The 25,607-nt window shown below is 34.6% G+C and overlaps 1 protein-coding gene across 1 annotated transcript in view; it reads left to right on the forward strand.

Annotated features, from left to right (window-relative positions):
• Positions 1–822: 822 nt before the first annotated feature.
• The window catches only part of LOC128996660 (procathepsin L-like), a 35,987-nt gene continuing 11,202 nt past the window's right edge, over positions 823–25,607 (forward strand). Inside the window, exons 1-5 of the mRNA XM_054422090.1 lie at positions 823–887; positions 8,816–8,916; positions 9,330–9,482; positions 10,418–10,603; positions 21,656–21,847. Of these exons, the coding sequence (XP_054278065.1) occupies positions 8,821–8,916; positions 9,330–9,482; positions 10,418–10,603; positions 21,656–21,847 (627 nt within the window). The 5' untranslated portion in view covers positions 823–887; positions 8,816–8,820. The remainder of the gene's footprint in view (positions 888–8,815; positions 8,917–9,329; positions 9,483–10,417; positions 10,604–21,655; positions 21,848–25,607) is intronic.

The following is a 25,607-nucleotide window of genomic DNA, read 5'->3' on the forward strand; positions in this document are numbered from 1 at the left end:
TCCATCTACCGCTGTTAAAGGAGCAAGGGAGCTTAGGATCGTGTATGAGCTGCAGGTCATTTGCCTCAGCCCAGGTTTCAAAGTTTGTCCCATTTTCACTTGTCTCTATGTATCCCCAAGCAATGCTCTGACAATTAAAATCCCCTAAGACTAAATTAATGTCATCATAGCATAGATTAGCGGGCTCTGTAAATACATACTGAGATTCGGGAGACTTATACAAAGAGGTGACACTGTACTGTGGTGTCCTGACCGTTAGTATCTCAGTATTGTTCCTCTCAGTCAGCGAAGCTGAGGTGATGTCAATGTATGGCCTGGCAAAAACAGCGCTACCATATTGATCATGAGGTCTCTCTAGAATCAGTCTCATTCCCTCTATGTTGGGTCTAGGTTTTAAAATGACCCGGTGTGTTTCTTGAACTAGGAGGAAGTCGCATTCGTAGGTCTTGCACATATCAGACAGTAATATTTCTTTGTCTCTCGATATGCCCTCGATATTAATCGAGATCGTTACGAAGCAATCGTTAATAGCCTAATCAAGACTTCGAAAAAAAATTCAAACAGCTGCTTTTTTGAATCAGCGAAACGGAAGGCAAAAAGAGAAGTTTTTTGAGAGATTATCTTTACGTAAAAAGTATTTTTGTTTTCTGACTTAGTTTGTTAAATAATTGTTGAACATAAAAAATATGTAGTTCTTTTCACTTTAATTAGTAATTTATCTCGTTATCTAAACTTATAATAGACAATTTTAAAACAACAATGTCTTATCATCGTCATGCTAATTTAGTTTTGATTGATCTTTTATCACCCATCTCATCCACTCAGCACGACTATAAATTGGCTGCAAAGATAAATTATAGTTATGTTGTATTTGTTGGAGAACTGAGGTGAGTTAGTACTTAGTCTTAGTGTAATCCGTTTGTTACAATGCACAGGCTTTTTATGCAATTTATTTGAATTTTTAAATTTTAATTAGTAGATACAATACAGGAAAGAGACGATGCTTGAGTGGTTTTCCCATAAGAATAATATGGGGATAATCTTTAGGCCAGTAAAAAAATCCTGATCTTTGCCTACATATCCCTATACAAATGTCCAACTTTATAAATATTACTAATCATCACTTATCACCTATATATTTTCAAAATCAAGCTAAAAAAGCTAATTAGTTCATTTATCAAACCATTCATACCATTCATTAGTTCATTTTCCATACAAGTGTAAATGTAAAGTAGGGGCAATATAGGAAAGATGCCCCACTTTAGTCACTTTTTCCTCATAAGAATAACATGGGTGCACTTTTTTAGCCATTTTTTAAAGACCCTGCTCTCGGCCTATACAAACCCATACAAAACATCGATTGCACAGTGTGAGGTTTGCACAAGAACTCGAGCGCGCTCTCGGCCGCGGGCATGGAAATGCTTCTCGCGTCTCGCTTCTCGTTCTTAGCGGTGACGCACTGACATGCCGCTCCCTTAGGTATCCTTTTCAGAAATCCATAAATTCTGGCTACTTGGGAACCCAAGCCATACAATAAATTATCCTTCCTTCTCTACCAAATACAAGTATTTATACTTGGTCTTTAACAACTCCTCTGTATAGAATCCTCCCCTGATTATATTGTATTTTTCATCTTTCAAGATATAAGTCACAGGGGATAGCCCAACTCCGCGCGGTGGTCAGATTTAAGATGACGAAAAGTTTTATGGCCCCCGAAGGGTCCAGTCCAACTCCGCGCGGTGGTCACTTTTAGTGTACAGCCTAACTCCTTGCGCTGGTCCCATCTAATCTCTACGCTACTCATCAATCTTTAACTTTTACTTGTTGTACTCTCGGATGAGATATGAAAGGTTTAATACAAAATATTATACATATATAATATGTGTCCCAAAAGTAATGTTGCACTTTTATTTTTTCATCGCTACTTTATTCATGTGACATGTTAGGTTAGGTTTGGTTAGGTTAGGTTAATAATAGTCAAATTCAAATAAAACATAAATATTCTCTTTTGTACTGTTTAACTTAATTTTATTAGTTACTGGGGCTTCGTACAGTGGTAAACTGTGTACATTTATAACAAATTCAAACTTCAAAAACAAACTATCAGCCGTCAGGGCTGTGAGAGCCAAAATTGACCACTGCGCGAAGTTGAACATGTATCGCGAGGGATCCGAAGTGACTACTGCGCGGAGTTGGACAGTCGGTTTTGGCAGATTTCTGACCACTGCGCGGAGTTGGGATAAGCCCAAGTCACAGGCTTTGTATTCTTAGCTTCTGCTATTGTAAATAGCTCCCCTGTCCAATCGGGGCAGACTCCGCTGGTCCCGTAAGTCAGGTACCCCACTTCTACTGGTCCCGGTTTAAAGTATGGTCTCCTAATCCGCACTTCCACTGGTCCCGTCGGCAGCCCCTTTGCAATTTGTCTAACAGGATTACGGCTAGTGTTTGTAGTTATCAATGCCCATTCATCGGTAGGAGCCTGAGATGTTTTACTGTCTCTGATAACAACTGTTTGGAGAGTGCTTGATAGACTAATATAGTATTACCAGTAACATTAAAAAGCACTGAATTAAATGTATAATATGATAATATGCTTGCGAGTTTAAAAGTTCTTAAAGGCTAGCGGCCATCTTCGATAATTTCAAACAGCTACTGAAGAGTTAATTATCATCCAAAAATAGTTTTTCAAACACCAAAGTGATTACAATGTAAATATCTATAGTCCAGTCAATGAATGTTCCAAAAGTGGGGGTAAAGTGCGTGAGCAGGTAACTAAATGATTCCTTCAGAGACTTGTTCAGGGGGCTTCAGGTGTTAACATACCAAAAGTCCTGACTCCTAGGTGGTGAGCAAGGGGGGGTGGAGGGGCGAAAGGGGGGGTGGGAAAGAGAGGGGTAAAGGTACGATTTTTTTTATTATATCTCGAAAACTATCACATTTTTGTATACTATACTAAATTATAAAATTGAAGAAAATTAAATTTTCTACAAGAAAATTATATAATGTGTTTATTTTGGTTAAACAGATTACGAGTTATTACTTATTTAATTAATATCTTATTAAAATACTCATTCTATAAGAAATACATGTAAATTAGTCTGCGAAATGGGGCGAATCCTATCCGCCCAATGGAAATATAACCGATATTCTGGAAATCTTGACAAAATTTCCAGTAATTTCACACTCTAATCATAAATACCTTCACCACAGCAAACCTGCAGACTAAGCGAATTTCCATTGGCCTGATAGGATTTACACTAAAATGCCTCCTTAAAAATATCACACTTATTCCCTATTTAAATATAATTTGTTTAACGAGTACTTTTAGTAATTATTAGTTTTTTTAAGATCTACAAAATGGTTTGGAAAGAAATTGTGAAATTTTGTGTTATTAGGGTTAAAAATGGGAAAAACCAATTTTTAACCCAAAAAACCCCGTTCCCATAGTCCAATCATGTTGGTTTGCAAACTCGTTTGAATAAATGTAGGTTTACACGTTTGTACCAAATTTCATTAAAACCGGATCATTTTGGCTCGAGTTATCGTGCTAACGGACACGCACACACACACACACAGATATATATATATATATAAAGAAAAAATAAATCGGTCCCGGGTCCAGGTTTTACCATGAGTACTACGGTAATAGCTTATTCCATATATAGGAAATTCGCTAAAATTGATCTAAAATTAAGGCGAGGGCGAGGTAACAAAAATGTCGTGTTTTGGTGTTTTTTGCATCTAGAATTATTAAAAGAAAACCTCAAATCATCTCGTTTTTAAACGCTCACCCTCACTTTACTTTTTGAAAAAAATTTTTGATTTAAGTGTCAAATTGCTGGAAATGTTACCAAGATTTCCAGAATATCGGTTATATTACCTTTGGGCGGATAGGATTTGCGCAATTTTGCATACTAATTTACATGCATTTCTTATGGAAGGAGTATTTTATTAAGATATTAATTAAATTAGTAATAACTCGTAAAATGTTTAATCTAAATAAACACATTATATGCTTTTCTTGTAGAAAATTAATCTTCTCAAACTTTATTATTTAGTATAGTATACAAAAAGTTGATAGTTTTCAAGATATAATAAAAAAAACCAAAATGCGTACCTCTAACTCCCCTCTTCCCCCTCCAAACCCTGGCTCAGCACCTAGGAGTCAGGACTTTTGGTATTTTAACACCCTAAGCCCCCTGAACAAGTTTCTGAAAGAATCGCTTAGTAATGCTCACGCTCACTCTACACCTCATACCTTGACTAGACTACTAGTATACTGTGAGGTTAGATATTTGGTTTTGAATGTATTTCCAAAGGAGTCCGTGGAAGCCAACGGCCATCTTGGATTTGCCCGCCATACGAGCAAGGTTAATTTAGTTTTTTTCAAACAGCCGCTGAAGAGGTATTTACGACCTCAAAATATTTGTTCAAATATCAAAGGGATTATAATTTAAATATCTAGTATTTTGTGAAATTATAAATTTGCTTCGTATTTTTTTTTACTGTTTTGTGAGTTAGAACGTCTAGTCACATTAGTCATCATGAGAAATTTCAGCGAATGAGTTTCGGTAATGGGGCAGGCTTCATTGAGTTTTAATTCCTAGGGATACTGATAGATACCGATACTAATAGCTTACCTAAAAATATTACATAACTTATTTTTTGGAACGAAATATTGTATGTTTCTAATAATTTCAAAGGTCTTATGTAAATTAGTCAAAGTCTTATTTTTCTGTTGTATAAAATGTTTAGGTACAGTTTAGGTTTCTTTGCTGTTTAGATTTAGTTTAGTTAAAAATTAAGTACCGGGGGACCGAGCCTTGCTCGGTTGTGGTTAATTTGGTTTAATCGTTAAAACAATATCGTAAACACATTTTATAATTCACAAAAAAACATTTTTATTATCATGCATAGATATTTTATCGCTGAAATAATAACAACTCTGTAATGTAAAATAATTATGCAACCAAACAAAAATAAGGTACACTTTTATGTTGTTGCGTAAGTAGATCAAATCTAATCAAATCTCTTGGACGTATTTATATTTACTTTCAGTATATTTAATAACACCCAAAATACTGATAAAGAAGTTATTCATCACGACATTTTATTGAATTAGCTTTTTCCAATATCTTGTGTATACAATTGTTTATTCATTTAAAACTGCGTTTAATAAAATGTAGGCACACCAAATAAATATTTACTTACGAATTTTCATGTACCTCCACCGTTCCACCATGAAGACAGGTCCTCGCAAATAGTTTCTATATAAATGTCGCAACATTGTGTTCTATTAAAAATGCCCCCTTTGACTAAAAACCTTTTTTTACTTGACAAAAATATCGGTCTGCTTACTCCATTCTCTAACAAACATCAGGGATTTACTGGGAGAAGGGGTAAAATAAAGTTATTTTAGACTTTCCGTCATAGTGGTGCATTTTGAAGGGGAGACTTCGCTAAAAGACTTCACTTCGAAACTCCAAAATCGCCACATTCAATGATGCTGAGAAAGCTGCAAGTATTTGCTGTTTTTGACCTGTACAGTGAAGTGATGCACTGTTTAGAGCTTTGCGATGACATGATGACCCGTCGAGGGAACTCCATAATTCAAATAAGTTTTCTCGATTTAACATTGACAAAAGAATGCCAGAATATAAAATTTTCCATCTACAGGAAACCAACCGCTACTGATCACACAATCCACTCTACATCTTACCATCCCATCTCCCATAAACTAGCGGCCTACAATAGTATGGTTCATCGATTGTTATCAATACCCATGGATCCAGACGACTTTGAAACTGAAACAAATATAATAAAATACATAGCAGTGGCCAATGGATATGAAAGTAAAATGGTGAACAAAATAATTTCCAAGAAAAAGAACAGGAATGAAAAACGCATTGAAACCACTCCCCCTGAACAGAAAAAGTTTATCTCAGTAGAATATGGAAAATCATTGCACAATATACTATCTAAATCTATGAAAAAACAAAACATCACACTCTTATGCAGAACCACAAACAAATTAAGTAAACACCTAAATATCCATAGTAAAAAAAGAAATGAAAATACTGGTTTCATTTTTATGGTATAGCCTCTGGATCAATGATTTTTCAATAAAAGGTTTAAATTACCTGTATCCGTCAAGTGATCCTGGTTTGTAGTTAATTGACTTCAGCCGTTTCATGTTGTAAAAACACATCTTCAGGTCAAACGTACATTGATTTAATCCATGGAATGGTCGTCAAAAGGTTTAAAGTTCACAAAAATAACACATAAACGTACACGAAAACATTAAAACATAAATTGGCCAAAACAAAAATACGAAAACACGCGTGATAGGCATCGGACACGTACGGCGCCTCTAGAAGGTAGGTCATGACTACCTTCTAGCGGCTATGTACGTATAGACTGAATTATTTTCAAGTAAGTTTAGGCTGCTAAACCAGGCCAGAATAAATCAATCAATTTTAAAATTAAATGATGTTTCATTATTTATTTGTATGCTTTAATTGGACATAAAACATTTTATGCTGTATGTTTTGGTAAAAATTTTAAATTTTTTACTTGCATAGTTTTCCCCCTAAAAGAGTGCTTTACGAATTTAATTTGTGCATGCAAACATCAAACAATGTAATAGTTATATACACCGAATAAGGTAGGTGATTAAAGACTATTTAAAAGAGTTTACAGGGTTAGTACATTTGTTTGCTCTCCTCCTAACATTAACTTTCATATTTAATACTTCACTAAGATCAGGTATTTTCCCAGAAAAGTGGAAGTCTGCGCTTGTCCGTCCCTTGAATAAAATCTCATCCCCATCGCTTCCGCAAGACTACAGACCAATTAGCATTCTTCCCGCTCTTTCTAAGGCACTAGAAAGAGTCATTCACTCCAAGTTTCTGACTTCTTGGTAAAAACAACATCCTCAATAGCTTTCAATCAGGTTTTCGTAAATCTTACAGTACTGAAACGGCAATGCTTCATGTAACTGATGACATACGATTTGCTATGGATCGTAGCCAATGTACTATCTTAACATTATTTGACTTTAGTAAAGCCTTCGATACCGTAAACTATAGCATTTTTCTAGCCAAACTCAAACTGTTAGGTTTCTCTGATAATTCATTAAAATGGATGAGATCATATCTTCAGAGCCGAAAGCAGTGTGTTTCTCATGAAAACTTGACGTCCGACTGGAGACATGTTCCCTGCGGAGTTCCCAAGAGTTCAATTCTTGGTCCTCTGCTTTTCACCATTTACATCAATGACATCAGTACAGTTCTACACCACGCAAAGTTTCATTTGTACGCTGACGACTTGTAAATCTATTCTCATTTTAAAGTGAGCAATGCAAATGAAACTATAAATATGATGAACACGACATCAACAGAATTGTTCAATGGGCAGAAAAGAACGGACTTGGACTCAATCCTGACAAAACAAAGCCAATCATCATAGGTCACTCACGGTTACTCAACAAAGTGGACTTAGACATTTTACAAAAAAATCACTGTAAACGGTACCACTTTGCAATACCAGGACAAAGTAAAAAGTCTTGGTTTGACTCTAAACCGCACATTGGACTGGACTGACGCGGTGGTAAGCACTTGTAAAAGAGTGTTTGCCGCTGTTCACACACTGAAGAAGATGCAACGACTTCTACCTTTTCACATTAAACTCTTACTGGTCAAATCACTTGTGTTTCCACACTTCAACTACTGCAACACCGTGGTTAATGATATGACTGTGGCTTTGGCAACAAAATTACAACGTGTACAAAATTATTTTGTTCGATTCTTGTTCAATCTTAGGCGTGATGACCATGTCACACCCTATTACATTAATGAATCAATTTTGAAATTAGAGGACGTCAGAAAAATACGAATACTTTCCATTACCCATTCAGTCACCAATCTTGGAATTCCAAATTATCTTGCAAAGAATTTTAAATTTTTGAATGGAAGAGACCAAGGAATACCCGCTCTGGCTCGTCCACGCTTCGCATTCCTCATCATAGAACAACTGTTTATAATAAATTATTTTTAGTAACAGCCTGCCGCCTATGGAACTCCATACCTCTGCCCATGAAATCTATAGAAAACCGATCCCGACTGTTGGTGGCGCTGAAAGAATATTACCTTGACCGGATGGCCGTGGCTTGGCGGGATGGCGTGCGTTAGGCCCAGATGCAGCAGAGGGTGTATGTGTGTGTGACTGGATGTTAGGGAAGATGAATAGATTTATGCAATTTTATTACTAGCTATGTTACAAACTTTATTGTATTTTTTGTTATTATTTTGTTGTTATTATTAGTTTTTTAGAGGTTAACATTTAGAGGTTAGAAAGGACCATGTGGTCCTAAGTTCGCCTCAATAAAGAAGCATTTTCATTTCATTTCAAAAATAGATTTCATAACTTTCCTTTTTAGCAAACCTATATACAGTACTCGTGAAACTAATATTATTTAAATAAAAAATAGATATGACATGTTTATGGTTATAACAATGATTAAGGAGGAAATACAAAAAAAATTTAGATAAAACATTATTAGGCCTATGTTATTCATATGGACAGTACGATTAAGTAAATGTAAGATTGTTTGTTTGCTTGTTTTTTTTCTACTAGGATGGTCGACGAGACACAGAATATGCTATAGTGAACAGCAAGTCGTCATTTTAGCTTTAATTGGCTTAAAACTTTTCATATTGGACATAAATTACTAATTCACATCAGCAAAATCTGTCAGTGGGTTACTTTAACCACAACTTTTTAAATATTCGTAGATTATATCAATGTTGCTTTTTAGTCAAGATGAAGCTGTTACTGTTGTTCGCAATTGTTGCTTTGGGTTACTCCCAACACATCACATACTCTGAGGAGGACGAGTACCAATGGGAGCTCTTCAAGGTAAGGCACCTTCATATTTCTTGATCAAAGTACGGCCAAAAACAAAATTTGGGAGGGTATTTTTTGGGGTTTTTTGGTGATTTTAGATTGCCACTAAATGACCAACTTTTACATCAATTATTTCAACTTAAAATTAGTTTTTTCGTTTTGTTAGTGTTTACGTCATGGATGTTATTAGGTATGTAAGAAAAGTTGATTGGAGTTGTTGATGCAATGCCAAAAACCACTTTTAAAACTAAATAAAGCTTATGTAAGTAACACCAATTGGATTTATCTAGTTCTTAAAGTTGCTGATATTACCTAATTGATATCGCATAAACTCATTCAATGAAATTTTATGGCAACTTTTACCTTTCATTATATCAACATAAGTATAATAATACATCGGGGAAGTAAATAATTTTCCATATCAGATCGCATATGAGCGAGTGTACAGAGATGAGAAAGAGGAGCAGACTAGAAAGGAAATCTTCATGAAGAACCTCAACTTCTTCCGTGAACATAACAAGAAGTACGAGCGAGGAGAAGTTACCTTCACCGTAGGAGTCAACCAGTTCGCTGACATGGTGAGATGTAATAGTAGCCTATATTACTTTTACTAGTCCTGAAAATAGGTGGTTACCCGACGAGTGTGGTCGTTCTCGTGCGAGATGAGTCAAGTCCAGAATTGCTATTCGAGTTTAGTAAAAAGTTTTGGACGAGTGATGTACAATATTTTGTGCATATACTACACTAAGCTAACTGAACAATAAAAAAAATTTTACAAATCTTTACGTATTACCACTGACTATCAATCACTACTCATATCATCTAAGAGAGGTTATGTTTTTCAATCACTCTTTGCCAAATATAATCAGCTGGTTGGTGTCCGATAGAAGCTCATTACAGTGTAAGTAATGAGACCCCATTTGATTACGCTGGCGGCATACAGCTGTTTTCCGGACTTAATCCTTGCGTGGGAAGTTCGTTAAAACAGTGTAATGTGGCATATATTTATCCTTAAACTTAGGATTAAAGTATATTAATACTATTTTTGTTACATTATGACTACGGTATCACAGTATGGGAATGGTTTGCTATATGGACATATGTGGTGATATGATAGTAATAGACTATAAGTTAAGTATTTATTGTGACCGCTTAAGCTCACAACAGTACAAACCAATTTGGTATTGAGGAAATTTATGGATAAAAGTAACAAAATATTAAGACTTTCCGTGCACTTTGTAACTGTATTAAAAATGTTAATAAGATATTTTAGATTTAACACATGGTTGGTTATCAAATTGTATTAGGTATTATTTAAATAAAGATTTTTGAACCGATTGAACTGAATATAAAAAAACACACATAAATCACTTCAAAAACCAACTTTTTGGATTTCTAAGTGGCCCCAAAACAAATATTACCATCCAAAGCCTTCAGCTACACCATATCAATTGAATTTCTACTTCACTATTCAAAAGTCAATGGCATTTTAAAACTACTAAATTGCGTTTAGACCAACGACGAGTTCAGCAAGACGATGAACAAATCCAGGCTGCCCAAGGACTACAAGAAAAGTGGAGATAAGTTTGAGTTCGATGAGGATCTGAAACTTCCCCAGAATGTTGACTGGAGGAAGCAGGGAGCCGTAACCCCTGTCAAGGACCAAGGCCTTTGTGGAGCTTGCTGGGCCTTCAGTGCGGTAAGTGGTACTACCTGGTGTGTAGTAAGTTGAGTGTATAACTAACAGATAAAATATAACTTTTGTATACGCTCTGTCAAAAAAAAGAAACTACTGATGGGGGGGGGGAGGAAAGCATGGGAGGAGGACTGGGGGAAAGGGCACTTTTTTATACTTTTGTCAAAACGGAATGGTCCAATCCCTGGTCTTGTTATTGAGTAATGTCACCCTTTATTAAAACATCCGTTTCCTTGGCCAAATAAAAATGGTTCTTGCTTCATAAACGGTTTTAATTTTTATTAGTCCAGCGACCTTCAGATTTAATAAAAATTCCGATCCAGATACTGTTGGTGCGTTGTCAGACTTAACCTGTGGATAGCGTACCAGACTTCGGTGCAAGATGGGTTCGATCCATAATTAAAAAAAAATAAAACAAAAGGTTATGACTTAAAAGTGCTATTTATTCGTTACTAAATTCCTGTAATACCAGTTTAACAAAATAATAAAAGACGAGGAAAGTAGAAAAACAACTCTATAATATTAAGAACGCACCGAAACTCCCCCGCAAAATCCAGGTAGACACCGAAACTCCGCCGCGACCCGTAATCCCGCCACCCCAGCGACGCACCGATATTCCCCCGCTGTCCTTCCTGGAATCCAAGGGGAGGCAATAGCGGGGAGAGATTTTTCGTTGTCATTTTAGAATGCGGAGATTCTCCCAAAACCCTTCATACATCTCTCAGGAGAGAGAGTGCCTGCTGTCTAGTCAAAAAGTATAGTTACTCAAGTTTGAGCTTTTATTGCAAAGTAACCAGTACACTTAGAAAGATACAAGTTACTGTACATCATATTTTTACAAATTTATTTCTCAGATTATGTGTCTTGATTTAAAATAGTTTATGCAGCTTCAACTTAACCTTTCAGCGGGTTGAATGAAAATATACAGGGTTTTCGGCGTTTTCCTAAAAACAGGAGACTTTAACATTTCATAACAAAAATACTACTGATGCAATCATCATGAAAATACCTCTTTTTTCATAAAAAAACCTGTTTTGGATTTTGTAAAGACATTTTATTTCAATATAAAATAAGTTTACATACCTTAATTACGTCATCAATCCTAATTTTTTTTTTCTTGGCGACTAGTTTCGAAACCAAGGTTTCATCGTCAAGCCTGTTGCTTCATTAAATCATTGGAACACAATGTCGTTGTCAATACACAAATAGTCAACACATAGCACACACGAACACGGGTACCATATGAATAGGAATACATTTACATAAAATAATGCGTGGCCGGCCATAACACGCGCGGTGACGGACTCGATGCAACTACCCGACTCCTGTCGTCTGGTCAAGGCGCTGGTGACATTGACCTTGGGGGGGATGGATCAGCTGATTACGAGCTCTGCCGTTATCGATATCCTCAATCCTGTCAAATATTATATTACGGCCAAAATTTGATTATTCGTTTAGAATGTCGTGGGGATGGTGTTTGGTTGATTTGTAAATTTCGTAGCTTTCTAGGACATTCATTGGGGAGCCTTTCGTGCATCTGTGTAATATATTTAGGTTATTGCTACAGCCATTTTAACGTTGTGGTTTTCGTTGTTCAGGTGTTCAGCGAACTTAGAATGTTGAGTTCGCAGTTTAGGTTTGGGGAGGTGTTCGTTAAACCTTTTCTTGAATGAACGACCTGTTTGTCCTAAGTACATTTTTGGGCAGTCGCTGCATGATAATTTGTAGACTCTGGTGTCATCTTGGCTGTTAGAATCGGTTAATTTTGAAGTAGGTTGATTTTAAAAACTTTCTAATTTATTGGTAGTTTTGCTGGCCAAGATAATATTGTGTTTCTTCAATTCGTTTTTAGGGTGTAGTGCAAATTGCTACCATATTCCATGGAGACGAAGTTTTGGTTGGGTTCTTGCAGTTGTTTTCTGTTCTTTTGTTTACGTATGATATTGTCAATGATATTACTATTGTAGCCATTGGTGACGGCTATGTATTTTAATAATGCATATTCGTTGTCGTAGTCAGTCTGGGACATGGGAATTTTTAAAAGTGTAAGCGCCCATCTTGTGCGATTGCGGATGGTTAGAGGATGCGTGGATGGTATGATCTGTGGTTGTAGGCTTTCTGTATATTTTGTAGACGATGCTGACGTTGCTTTTGTTCAAAGTGAGATCTAGGAAGTTTAAAGAGTTGTTATTCTCAATTTCAATTGTGAATATGATGTTTTGTGAGATACAGTTTAAGTAATTATTCAAAAGTTGTAGCTGCCTAGAATTACCATTAAAAATCAAAAAGGTGTCATCAACGTATCTATTATAAAATAAGATGTTCTTTGAAAATCTTTTGTTGGCAGAGAGGTTATTTGTATTTTTAAAGTTGTAAAGGTTTATTTCAGAGAGTATACTGGACAATGGCGAGCCCATGGCGAGACTGTCTTCTTGTAGATAATACTTTCCATTAAATGTGAAGTAGTTCTGAACTAGAGTTATTTTTCTAGAGGTTAAATACCTTATTGTTGCCACTGTAATCCCCTGTCGTCTGGATTATTTTATGTAAATGTATTCCTATTCATATGGTACCCGTGTTCGTGTGTGCTATGTGTTGACTATTTGTGTATTGACGATGACATTGTGTTCCAATGATTTAATGAAGAAACAGGCTTGACGATGAAACCTTGGTTTCGAAACTAGTCGTCCAGACAAATTTAGGATTGATGACGTGATTAAGGTATTTAAACCTATTTTATATTGTCAATATTCAATCCTGGAGGCAATTATGAATACATTTTATTTCAGGAATGGAACATGTCTAGAAACTAGAAAATATGCGTCCGCTTGCGATAAGACTCATTTTATAATCGGATTCCACTGTTATTATCTATTATTATTAGGGAAAGATTTATTACCCTACCTGGTATTATAAGACCAGGACAACTTTATTTTTTTTCATTGTGTAGCTTTAAGGAACACAAACTAAAATTACCTCAAAAGAAAGCGTAAAGTGGCTATCATAACATTAAGGTTAGAAATAACAGGATTTGTATACTCAATAGAGGATTTCATTTACAAATTAAATTTAATTTTAAAAACTTTACATTTATTTATTACAGTTTTGTATAGTGATTAGAATCAGATTTTGCTGAAACCCAATAAGCAATTTGGAGTGTATGGTGAAATTCGTATAAGAATAATACAGCTGATCCACAGATTGTACTAGCCTAACATATAAAAAGAAGTTTACCAGTTATAAGTAAATTTAAATCTTTATTATATTGTTATAAATTGACATTTTGTTCAAATTGTTTTACACTTTATTTACTGTCCCCAATAATTGATTTTTCTGATTCCGCGGCATTGGAGTAGGCCACGGGTCAAGATACTGTATAATGCGCCAAGTGTAAACGGTTTTGTGAATGGATCAAAACAACTTTTGTGTCTCGTTGAGAACCTGAGATAACAACATAAACTAGAAATATTTTTTTTTAAGAAACATTTTACATAGAGTGAAACAACGTCTTCAAAATAAATCATCAAAGAATTACAGCAAGTCGTAAATTTTGCGATTGTTTTGACTTACGTTAAGGTTGCGGTCTTCGCACGCGGACACAAACCTAGATTATTAATTTGGCCGATATCCCGAATAAGTTTACAAATATTTAGAACTACCGGATTTTAAGCAAGACACCCCTCTTAAGTAATACGGTAATACAAGGTTCTTGGACTGTAATACCCATTACAACAAGCTATTTAACTTCTTAAAACATTGTAACTTGTTTTTAAAAATTGTATTGTGTTTTTCTTGAGTTTTGGTGCACCAACTGATATTTAATTGTTAGTTCATAATTTCTGAACATTACTTTGTTGTAACTTTTCTTCTGGAAAATAGTTTTCCATAATCCAAGGTATGCCTTACAATTCTTTTGGCTACAATGCCACCTTTCTTCTCCACTCTTCAAAACTCTTCAAGAATAAAATCATAATTGTCTTTCACCAAGTCTACTTGCCCTCGCTCACAAATAACCTGTTGCATAGCTAACTTTGCTGAACGAACGACTTAACTAAGCAATAAAACTATCGCACAGAATCACTGAGTACTACTCGGTTAGAAAACCTAAGCAAAACTGAAAAACATATTTTGGGGTAATAGTATATTACGTTACTAGTCCTGAAAATAAGTGTTTACCGGACGAGTGTGGTCGTTCCCGTGCGAGTCGAAGTCGAGTACGGGATTACCATACGAGTCCGGTACACACATTTTGGACGAGTTACGTACGATAGTTTGCCATACTACTAAATCCGCACAAATCCTTATTATTTTCCACCAACTAAAGGTCTAAAAATCACTAGTCATGTTTTTGTTTATAACCACTCACTGCCAACTAAATACAGTATAATCAGCTGATTGGTGTCCGGTAAAACTCATTGCAGTATAGTAGTACGGGAGTATGTTTTATCTATGGTAGTACGCAATGAAACCCCATTTGAATAAGCTGGTGGCAAACAGCTGTTTTCTGGACTAAATCCTTGCTTGGGAAGTTCGTCAAAATAACGAAGTATGGCGTAAAGTATTTTGTAGTTCACTATTATTTGTTATGTAGTTGACCAATAGACACCCTGCATCATTGGTGCTAGGAAGGGGGGTAGAGGGTGGAGGGTGGAATTCGTGAGTCATTACGCAGTATGACAAACCTGGTGGGCTCAGGTACCTGCCATCCTAGCGGGGGAGTTTCGGTGCACCGAATATTAATAGGGGTCTTATTACTGTCCAATATCTTCTTTTTGTTATTTACCGTCATTTTTTGGAAGCACATAGCCTTTAGTGTAGTGGGTTATGCTTGTTGGGAAAGATAAAATAAATACATTTGCCAGGTTTGATAAAAGTTATACAATAAATGGCACATGGACCGACCTAGAAAACAATAAAAAACAAAAATAGCAAACACCATGACAAATATTTTTATTAGAATAATAACTTAATAACAATAACAATGATAAATATTTTAAGTGAGTAACTATTGTAAATTATGCTAGAGAGAATTCTGGCAATAAATATATTTTAACGTGAATAGATCCATTTTCAAAAAAGCTTATGCTGCTCCACTAAAGAAGAAGACAGGGTTAGTGGTTACAGAAGCCATTAAAACCATTTTACCAAAGGGAGTTAAAAAAATTCAATCTGACAATGGAAAAGAATTTTTTAATCAATATTTTAGCAAGCTAATGAAAAAACTAAATAATATTAATCACTATCACACGTTTTCTACAACTAAGGCTGCAATTGTGGGGAGGTTCCAGAGAACTTTAAAGAATTGGTTATATACGGGATTTAGTGCTCAGGGGAGTTATAAATGGTTGGATTTACTTCCAAAGTTAATTCGAAAATATAATAATAAAGTGCATAGATCTACAGGAATGAAGCCTAACCAAGTGAGTGTTAAGAATAGTAAATATGTGCATGAGAGGTTGACTTTTAAAGTGCAAGTTAAAAAGCCAAAATATAAGGTAGGTGATAGCGTAAGGATTTCCAAGTATAAACATGTGTTTAGTAAAGGTTATACCCCAAATTGGGCACAGGAGTTATTTAAAATAGCAGACGTTAAGAATACAAAGCCTGTGACTTATATCTTGAAAGATGAAAATGGCAATATAATCAGGGGAGGCTGGTTTTCTATACAGAGGAGTTGTTAAAGACCAAGTATAAAGACATGTATTTGGTAGATAGATTACAACCATTACAACCACATATTACATCCACCCCACAGAAATTATATTTTGGTCCTTTAGCATCAGACTATATAGGAAATTACCTCAGCAAAAGTAGTATGACAGACACTACATCTGATATTAGACGAGAAGCAAATACATTTTTTATTGGAAATAAGGAAGTTGATATTGCCAATGATGATGTTACAGTTGCAAATAAAACCTACAAGGGGATAAAAGGTTTGTGGGAATTGTTAACTTTAAAAGAACCTGAGGATTATACTCCGGCTGATTTGCAAAATTATAAAGAGATTTTGGAAGCTTCAAACGGACATTTAAAGAGTTACAAAGATGGTGCACCAATTTCAAGTAATAGACATACTAAATATCGTAATATAATTAAACCTCTATATAAATCTGTTGGTGAAGGTTTGTGACAAGTGAGGTAATAAAATTGACTAAATTTATTCGGATGATCCTAATGAGCTTGTAGATAGGTTAAGACTTCTTTGGCTAAGTCGCCAAGCCGGTAACTCAGGAGTGGATAATGAAATAGATTCCATTATTGAGGAATTGAGAGAAAGTGGAATTATTTATTAAATAAAAATATGTTTATGGATAAATTTTATCGTTTATATAATCCATATGATAAGCCTGCAGAACCCAGGGCTAGTAGTGAACCTACTTTAAATTTACAAGATGATAGTTGGAATTGTTTAAACCGTAAAATTGGTAATGTATTGGTAAAGATGGGGAGTTTGTAGATGATGTATCAACTTTGGGACAGACATTAACTAGAAAAGGTGATGTCTTTTTACAAGGTAAAACTAAATATGAGTTTTTAGAATCTAAGAATAAAAATTGGAATGCTAAAAAACAGAAAATTACTAATGTGGAAAAAGGTGAAAGTTTAAATGATGTGCCCACTTTACAACAGACTTTAATACGAAAAGATGGAAAATTTGTACAAGACGATAATAATTATAAATTTTTAGAATCAGAGAATGGTGTTTGGAATGCTAAGAAACAGAAACTTAGCGATTTGATGGAAGGTACAGATAGTAAAGATGCTGTAAATGTTTCACAAGTTCCAAAAATGGAAGCAGGCTATTGGGATTTTAATAATAAACGGCTAGTACGTGTTAAACCTGCCATTGATGACACTGACTGTGTTACAAAAGAACAGACTATAATTTTTAATAAAAAACATAATTGTTGGGATGCCAAAAATTATTTATAAGGAATCTACCAGAGGGGGAACATTCGGATGATATTTGTCTAATGTCAAAAGCTATGCATTATGATGGATCGAAATTTGTGTATGGAAAAAAAAAATATTTTATGGAATACATTCCTGATTTGTTAGTTGCTGACCCCACATCTTTGACTGGATTTAAGTATACATATAATAGACCATATATACCAGAAAACTATGTATTTAAAAGAATGGAAGATAATCTATTGATTGGGGTTAATGTTAATATATTTACAGTTAAAGGAAAGAGTGATGTTATAAAAAATGAATGAAATTGCATACAAACTTCATAAGCCTGCAATAAAGAATTTCATTAGAAGGTCCGGTTAAAGTATTGGGTATAAACGAAACCATACAAATAGATTAAATTGATATACAAAACTATGCTAGAGAGAATTCTGGCAATAAATATATTTTAACGTTAATAGCCTAGATACATTTTCTAAAAAAGCTTATGCTGCTCCACTAAAAAATAAGACAGGATTGGTGGTTACAGAAATCATTAAAACCATTCTACCAAAGGGGGTTAAAAACATTCAATCTGACAATGGAAAAGAATTTTTTAATCAATATTTTAGCAAACTAATAAAAAATTAAAAATTAATCACTATCACACATTTTCTACAACTAAGGCTGCAATTGTGGAGAGGTTTCAGAGAACTTTAAAGAATCGGTTATATAGGGAATTTAGTGCCCAGGGGAGTTATAAATGGTTGGATTTACTACCAAAGTTAACTCGAAAATATAATAATAAAGTGCATAGATCTATAGGAATGAAGCCCAACCAAGTGAGTGTTAAGAACAGTAAATATATGCATGAGAGGATGTCTTCTAAAGTAGTGCAAGTTAAAAAGCCAAGATATAAGGTAGGTGATAGTGTGAGGATTTCCAAGTATAAACATGTTTTTATAAAGGTTATACTCCGAATTGGAAAGGGGAGCTATTTACAATAGCAGAAGTAAAGAATACAAAGCCTGTGACTTATATCTTGAAAGATAAAAATGGCAATATAATCAGGGGAGGCTTCTATACAGGGGAGTTGTTAAAGACCAAGTATAAAGACATGTATTTGATAAAAAAGGTAATTAGGAGAAAAGGTGATTTATTGTATGTCAAATGGCTTGGATTCCCAAGTAGCCAGAACTCATGGATTTCCACTAAGGATGGCCAAGGGAGCGCGCCATGAGCCGGGAGCGCGCCCGAGTTCGCGTACTAACCTTGCTCGATTTTGAGAATATACATGTGAATGGATGTGGATTTGAAATAGTAATGAAGTTGTACAATGGTATTGAACATTAATATAGGCTTGTATTGGACGAGAGCCGGGTCTTAAAAAAAGTGGCAAAATAGAGCCATATTCCAGACATGTTTTTCAGAATTAAAATACCCCCGCCACAGCAAATCTGCAGACTTAGCGAATTTCCATTTGCCTGATTGGATTTACACTAAAATGTCTCCTTAAAAATATCACATTTGTTCCCTATTTAAACAGAATTAGTTTAGCGAGTACTTAGGTTTGCTGCAACAGGGAAGGTGAAAAGGTATTTTTTTTTTTGTAAAATGTAATAGTTTAGTATGAAATAAATGCATTTTCCAAATTTGATTAAAATATGTTCATAAACAAGCAAACTACAACAGTTTTTATTTTCTCCCTAAGAATAACATGGGAATTTCAAATTACGCTATTTTTGCATTTTCTCCGTGACCGTTAGGCATACAACAGCGCTCCAATATACTAAATTATTTATTTTTATAAGCTCTACAAAATGGTTTAGAAAAAAATTTAGAAATTTTATCTTTTTAGGGTCAAAAATGGGAAAAACCTATTTTTACCCCATAAAACCCCCCATAAATCCCCGTTCCCATAGTCCGATCATGCTGGTTCGCGAACACATTCAAGTTTATTCCGTCTTACACCTTCAAACCAAATATTATCAAAATCGGACAAAAATTACTCAAATTATCGTGCGGATGGACACACACACACACACACATATATATATATATATATATATATATAAATTTTTACGAATGGTGTTTTTGGCCTCTGGGGATATCACAATGAAAAAGTAAATCGGTCCTGGGCTAGGTCTTACAATGAGACCTACGGTAATAGCTACTTCCCTATAGGGAAATTCGCTAAAAGTAGAAAATTTATATAGGGGTGTGAGAGCTGGGTCTTTAAAAAATTGGCCAAAAAAGCTCCTGGGGCTTTGGACATTTTTTTCGCCAAAAATTTTAAAAGTTCTGGGCCAAAAAGTTTTTGAGGTGGCTTTAAACCGCTATATTGCCACCACTTATTTTGTGTTAGTATATTTATATAAGGCACAAGCCTTAACATTATGTCAAATCGTAGTAGTATAGAGCCTTAAGGTTTTCTTTCGTAAGCTGTCAACCTAATTGTGCATTAGTACAGGCCGTAATGCTCCTCTGGCACGAGGTCATCATATACGACGGCAATGACGTAAAATAATGTTTTTTATAGTTACAATTTTTGATCTCCAAGAAAAGATTAAAATAAGAAGCTGATCTCAAACAGGGAACATTGCGTCATTGCAGTCATCTATGATGACGTAATGCCAGAGAAGCATTACTTATTAAGTGTGTGTTTTTGATTAGTATAATTTTAGGTAAATTTGACCAGTGCATGATATTAATTATGTAAGTGTGAAACAAGGACAAGTGAAAACTTATTTTCGGAAAATAAAAATGCCGGCAGTAGCCTCCCAAATAATATACCTTTTACCTCAATAAACGAAAATATTAGATGAAATGGAAGAATTACCTTATCCAACCACAGTTGCCAGTATGACAGCTAGTTTCGTTCCTTAGAACATCGTCAGGTCATTGTATGCAACCACATCATCAATGTATTAATACATTGTGGTATGTCAAAAGATTCTTTAAACACTGTCAGAATCACAATATTAAAAACTAGTCATGTTGAACAAATTATTAAAAGTAGATTGTTACTATTATCATATCCATACCATATCATACCATTATCATAACCTTTGAGCCAAGAAGCTTATAACAAGGAATACTTCACTATCAAGCATATCGCCAGAGTAAACGGTTACAAACCTCAAATGATTGATTCCATAATACAAAAGAAAAAGCGGAACATGAACATCAACAAAGAAAAGTCAGAGAAGAAATACATTAAAATACAGTACTATGGACAAATCAACAACGCCATCACCAAAATATTTGATAGAAACAATACGACTGTCGCACATTCCGTAAACAATACACTCCAAAAGTTTTTCCACCCCAAGCCTGTTGCCACAAACAACTATGAAAAATCAGGCATTTATAGAATTAACTGTGACGACTGTCCAAAGTACTACATCGGCCAAACTGGAAGATTTGACAAACAAAGATTTAAAGAACATATACCTAAAAGATCACAACATCAGCTATCCAGTTATGCCGAACATTACACAACTACACATCTATTGATAAGAACATGGGATTAGTTGAAGTATTACCAAAAAGTTTTAAGCTTGATGTCAAAGAAGAATTCACCATCTACAAAGCTAAAAAACTCGACTCATTCAACATTTTAAATTATCAGACTTCCTTCCAGTCAAATATTATATTTGATACATATATTGACAAGCTACAATCAAAGTAGTATCAAATAAGAAGAACAAAACAAACTGAAATACAGGTGGCACTAGAGAGATGGAGATGAAGACACCTCATGATTCAGTCAGTTTTATTTAGTCAGTGACAGTGATAAGAGAGTGCTGGCCAGCCTTTACAGTTTTAACCAGTTTTATCACTTTTTATTCAATTTTAATAATTTGATCAACATGGCTAGTTTTTACTATTGTGATTCTGACAGTGTTTTAAAGAATCTTTTGACATACCACAATGTATTAATACATTGATGATGTGGTTGCATACAATGACCTGACGATGTTCTAAGGAACGAAACTAGTTGTCATACTAGCAACTGTGGTTGGATAAGGTAATTCTTCCATTTTATCAATTATATATTCCAACCAAGGGTCACAATGAATAACAAGAAAATATTAGAGTCTACTTTTAAACCAATTTCTTCCTAAAATTCTGACGAAATGCATTCTATCGTTTCAGATCGGAAGTTTGGAAGGACTGACCTACCTGAAGACCAAGAAGCTGGTGTCTTTGAGTGAACAGAATCTGGTTGACTGCAGCTGGCTTCAAGGTAATACAGGATGTGAAGGAGGTAATACGGATGCCGCATTCAGATACATCAAGGAAAACCAGGGAATCGACACCGAGGCTTCCTACCCCTACACGGGAAAGGTAAGCTGATTTTTTTTTTTTTTTAAGAGGTTGATGGCCTCTTTTAACCTTGCATTTGCCCGTCCACATAGACTACAGATCAAGCAAAGCAAGGGGTGAGCCGGTACAGTACAAAGGTGAACTGTACTGATAAAAGTTTGTGGCAGTGACCAGGATCCGAACCCACGACACTACTGCCTTGGGCCCGAAGTCCGCGACGCTACCGACTGAGCCACCGACTCACCAACTGTTTGGTGGGTGCAGTAACAGTTAATGGTCCCCTAGATAGTGTTCATGTTCTACCTTTACATGCTAGGACACTAGTACTAGCCAGATATCGTTTTATACTTTACTTTAGGCTAGTTGTAGGACATGACACTTTAGCATCGCTAAAAGTAATTGTTAATTCGAGTGAATTTAACCTGAGACCCCGGAAACAGAGGTCTTGAGATATGCTACTAGATTAGCTTACCTAATGTTCTGGTTGAAATTGTTCTTGTCTTTAGACTCATTGAAAATAATGATAAATCATGTTTTCGAATAAAAATTTTTTAAACCATACCAACACAATATATATAAACTAGCTGTACCGGCGGGCTTTGTCCCGCTTAACTTCTAATTTTCAAGATGAGCTCGTTCGCATGGCTCAATCACGTCCTGGTTGAAGTTCGTTCGCTACGCTCACTCACCTTTAAGTTGGAGCTCGTTCGCTGCGCTCACTTGCCTTCAGGTTAACTCGTTCGCTACGCTAACTTGCCTCCAGGTTGAAGTTCGTTCACTACGCTCACTCACCTTTTGGTTGCAAATTAGCTGTTGTCATAAATACATAAAAAAATAATAGTGCTGCACACTGTTGGTAATCCTTTTAACTTTAATGCTATTGAAAATCATAGAACACAACCAACTTGTTTAGGTAATTTAAACAGCTGTTAAGATTCATTAATCTATATATTTAATACACAGTTGTAACACTGTTTTCTCAGTAATTACTGGACTGATCTACAAGATTTATGTCTCGAATTAAAGGGGATAGTGCGTAGATTTGCCGAACTTCCTCAGAATTTACGTTTTTTCTAAGGGCTACGACCTACAGCCCTTTAAAGGTCGAGTCAATACAATTCTTATTGAAGAATATAATACACAGTTTATAAATTATTCGTCAGCTGTTTAATGTTTGTCAGACATTTGTTATTATTTTTATAACCTCACTTTCAGTATGCAATTATTAAACTTGGAGTTTCTGTTTATAAACACACGATTTTGGTCATGGAAAGTGTATTTGTTAACTTATTTTTGAAATGTTTTAGTTTTCCTGCAAAGTGATCTGAAGGAAAGTGGTAATTGAGTTTAAGTTTGAGTAATGTGAAATAATACCCATAGTAGGGGACGGAAACTTATTGTTTTGATCAATATAATTTATTCTCTACGGCCACCAGAATAATCATGGGGAAATCCGCTTGCAAGGTGTACATATAATTGCTAATGAGTGGGAAACATACAAACATTTTATAGTAGGTGACGAATCTTACTCAAGATCAGTGTTAGACGTTCAGTGGTACTAAACTTTACCTTCTAGAGATGGCGAGTACGCTGGGATACGTGCAACTACAATATATCAGCGAATTTTTTTTCAAGTACACAGGGAAGTTGCTTGAGAAACTGTGACTTACCATTCGGTTCTGGCGAAGAAGTATGTGACTTAATGTTTAATGGCAATGTTGACTTGGGTCATTATAGCGTTATAAAACTTTATCATTAACCCCAGGTTGTGAAAAGTACAAAAAGAAAAAGAAAAGGTAATCATTAACCGGGCGTAAAGAGACATACCGAACGAAAAAAATGTAGTGAACCATCGAACTAACAAGGTAAAGAGCAGTGTTGGTGTTAAATGTGCTCTGGAAGTCCCTACAAAAAATACCAACTCTTTTGAATTGGGGTCGTTGGATTGGATTTGTCACTACTTCAAATCTATGAATTTCGAGTCAGAACAGACTAACTGGGACACAAAAATGTTTTAGTTTTCCTGCTTAGTGATCTGAAGGAAAGTGGTAATTGAGTTTAAGTATGAGTATGGAATGTGAAATAATACCCATAGTAGGGGACGGAAACTTACCCTAGTAGCACAAATATGTATTTTATAAATATTTTATATATTTAAAGTTGTATTTCATAGAACCTTGAATAAAATATATAAATAATATATCTTTAATAACAGTTTGATATATTCAAATATATATTTTAAATATTACCATAAAGCAATGCAAAATATAAATTAAATATAAGTTTTGAATATATAAAATAGATTAATAATATATATTGATCAAATAAGTTTAAAATCTATAATATACATATTTTATATGTATATTTTTCCTATTAAATATTTAAAAAAATTATGTGTTGAGAATATTTTAGATATATATATAAAATATTTTTGAAACTATATTATATATTTAAAGTATTTATAAATATATTTTGAAACACGTCATTTATTTTTATTAATAAAATAATAATATATTTGTAGAATATAGGCTATAGCCTATAATCTTTTATAATTAGCAAATAAATTATTTGCATCTTTTTGTTTTTTATAGTGTCTATCAATTTATACAAGCATTTTTTATATAATAATTGCTATTGTGAAAGCGTTAAAATTAAGTTAATAATAATACGTACTCTGAATGGTGTCACTCCCTCATGCACGTAAAGAAAAAATTACACATATGGTTAAGAGGCAGTATACATGTTCGGCAGCTACATTTGGGTCAAACGAAAAAAAGTGTTGATGGGTTTTATTTGGTAAATTGCAATATGTTACAATGAATGTGATCATAGAAATCTCTAATGATTGGCTAGGAAAGGGTGCTAGCGACTGGCGGCCGTTTAAGAAACGAATTAGGGAAAAACATATTTTATATATATATATAATATATTTTAAATATTATATAAAATTGACATTAATACACACTTGAGATGTATAAAACAGATTTTAAATATATTTATTCATATGTATTTAATATATATTTGTGCTACTAGGGTATTGTTTTGATCAATATAATTTATTCTCTATAGCCACCAGAACAATCATAGGGAAATCCGCTTGCAATTTGTACAGGTAATTGCTAATGATTGGTATACATACAAACATTTTATCGTAAGTGATTAATCTTACTCAAGATCAGTGTTCGACGTCCAAATTTTACCTTCTCGAGATGGCGAGTACGCTGGGATATTTGGAACTACAATTTATCAGTGAACTATACCCTAACTATATTTGTTCGAGTAGGCCTACACAGGGAAGTTGCTTGAGAAACTGTGGCTTACGATTTCGGTTCTGGCGAAGAAGTATCTGACTTGATATTTAATGGCAATGTTGACTCGGGTCATTATAGCGTTATTAAACTTTATCATTAACCCCAGGATGTGAAAAGTACAAAAAGAAAAAGAAAAGGTAATCATTAACCGGGCGTAAAGAGACATACAGAACGAAAAAAACATGTAGAGAACCATCGAACCAAAAAGGTAAAGAGCAGTGATGGTGTTAAATGTGCTCTGGAAGTCCCTTCTAAAAATTACCAATTTTCTTGAATTGGGGTCGTTAGATTGGATTTTTTAGTACTGCAAATCTATGAATTTTGAGTCAGAACAGACTAACTGGGACACAAATATTTTTTCCTTATGTTGTCCACAAGGGGAAGGTAAAATGAACTCCTTATCAACATTTTGAGTTTATGGAAAATCTTATCAACAGCGACTATAAAAAAAGTATTAAGGGTCAAAAGAG

The sequence above is a fragment of the Macrosteles quadrilineatus genome, unplaced genomic scaffold (assembly GCF_028750875.1).
Source record: "Macrosteles quadrilineatus isolate MER2022 unplaced genomic scaffold, UCM_ALF_1.0 Scaffold_6__1_contigs__length_79288215, whole genome shotgun sequence".
Taxonomy (NCBI): domain Eukaryota; kingdom Metazoa; phylum Arthropoda; class Insecta; order Hemiptera; family Cicadellidae; genus Macrosteles; species Macrosteles quadrilineatus.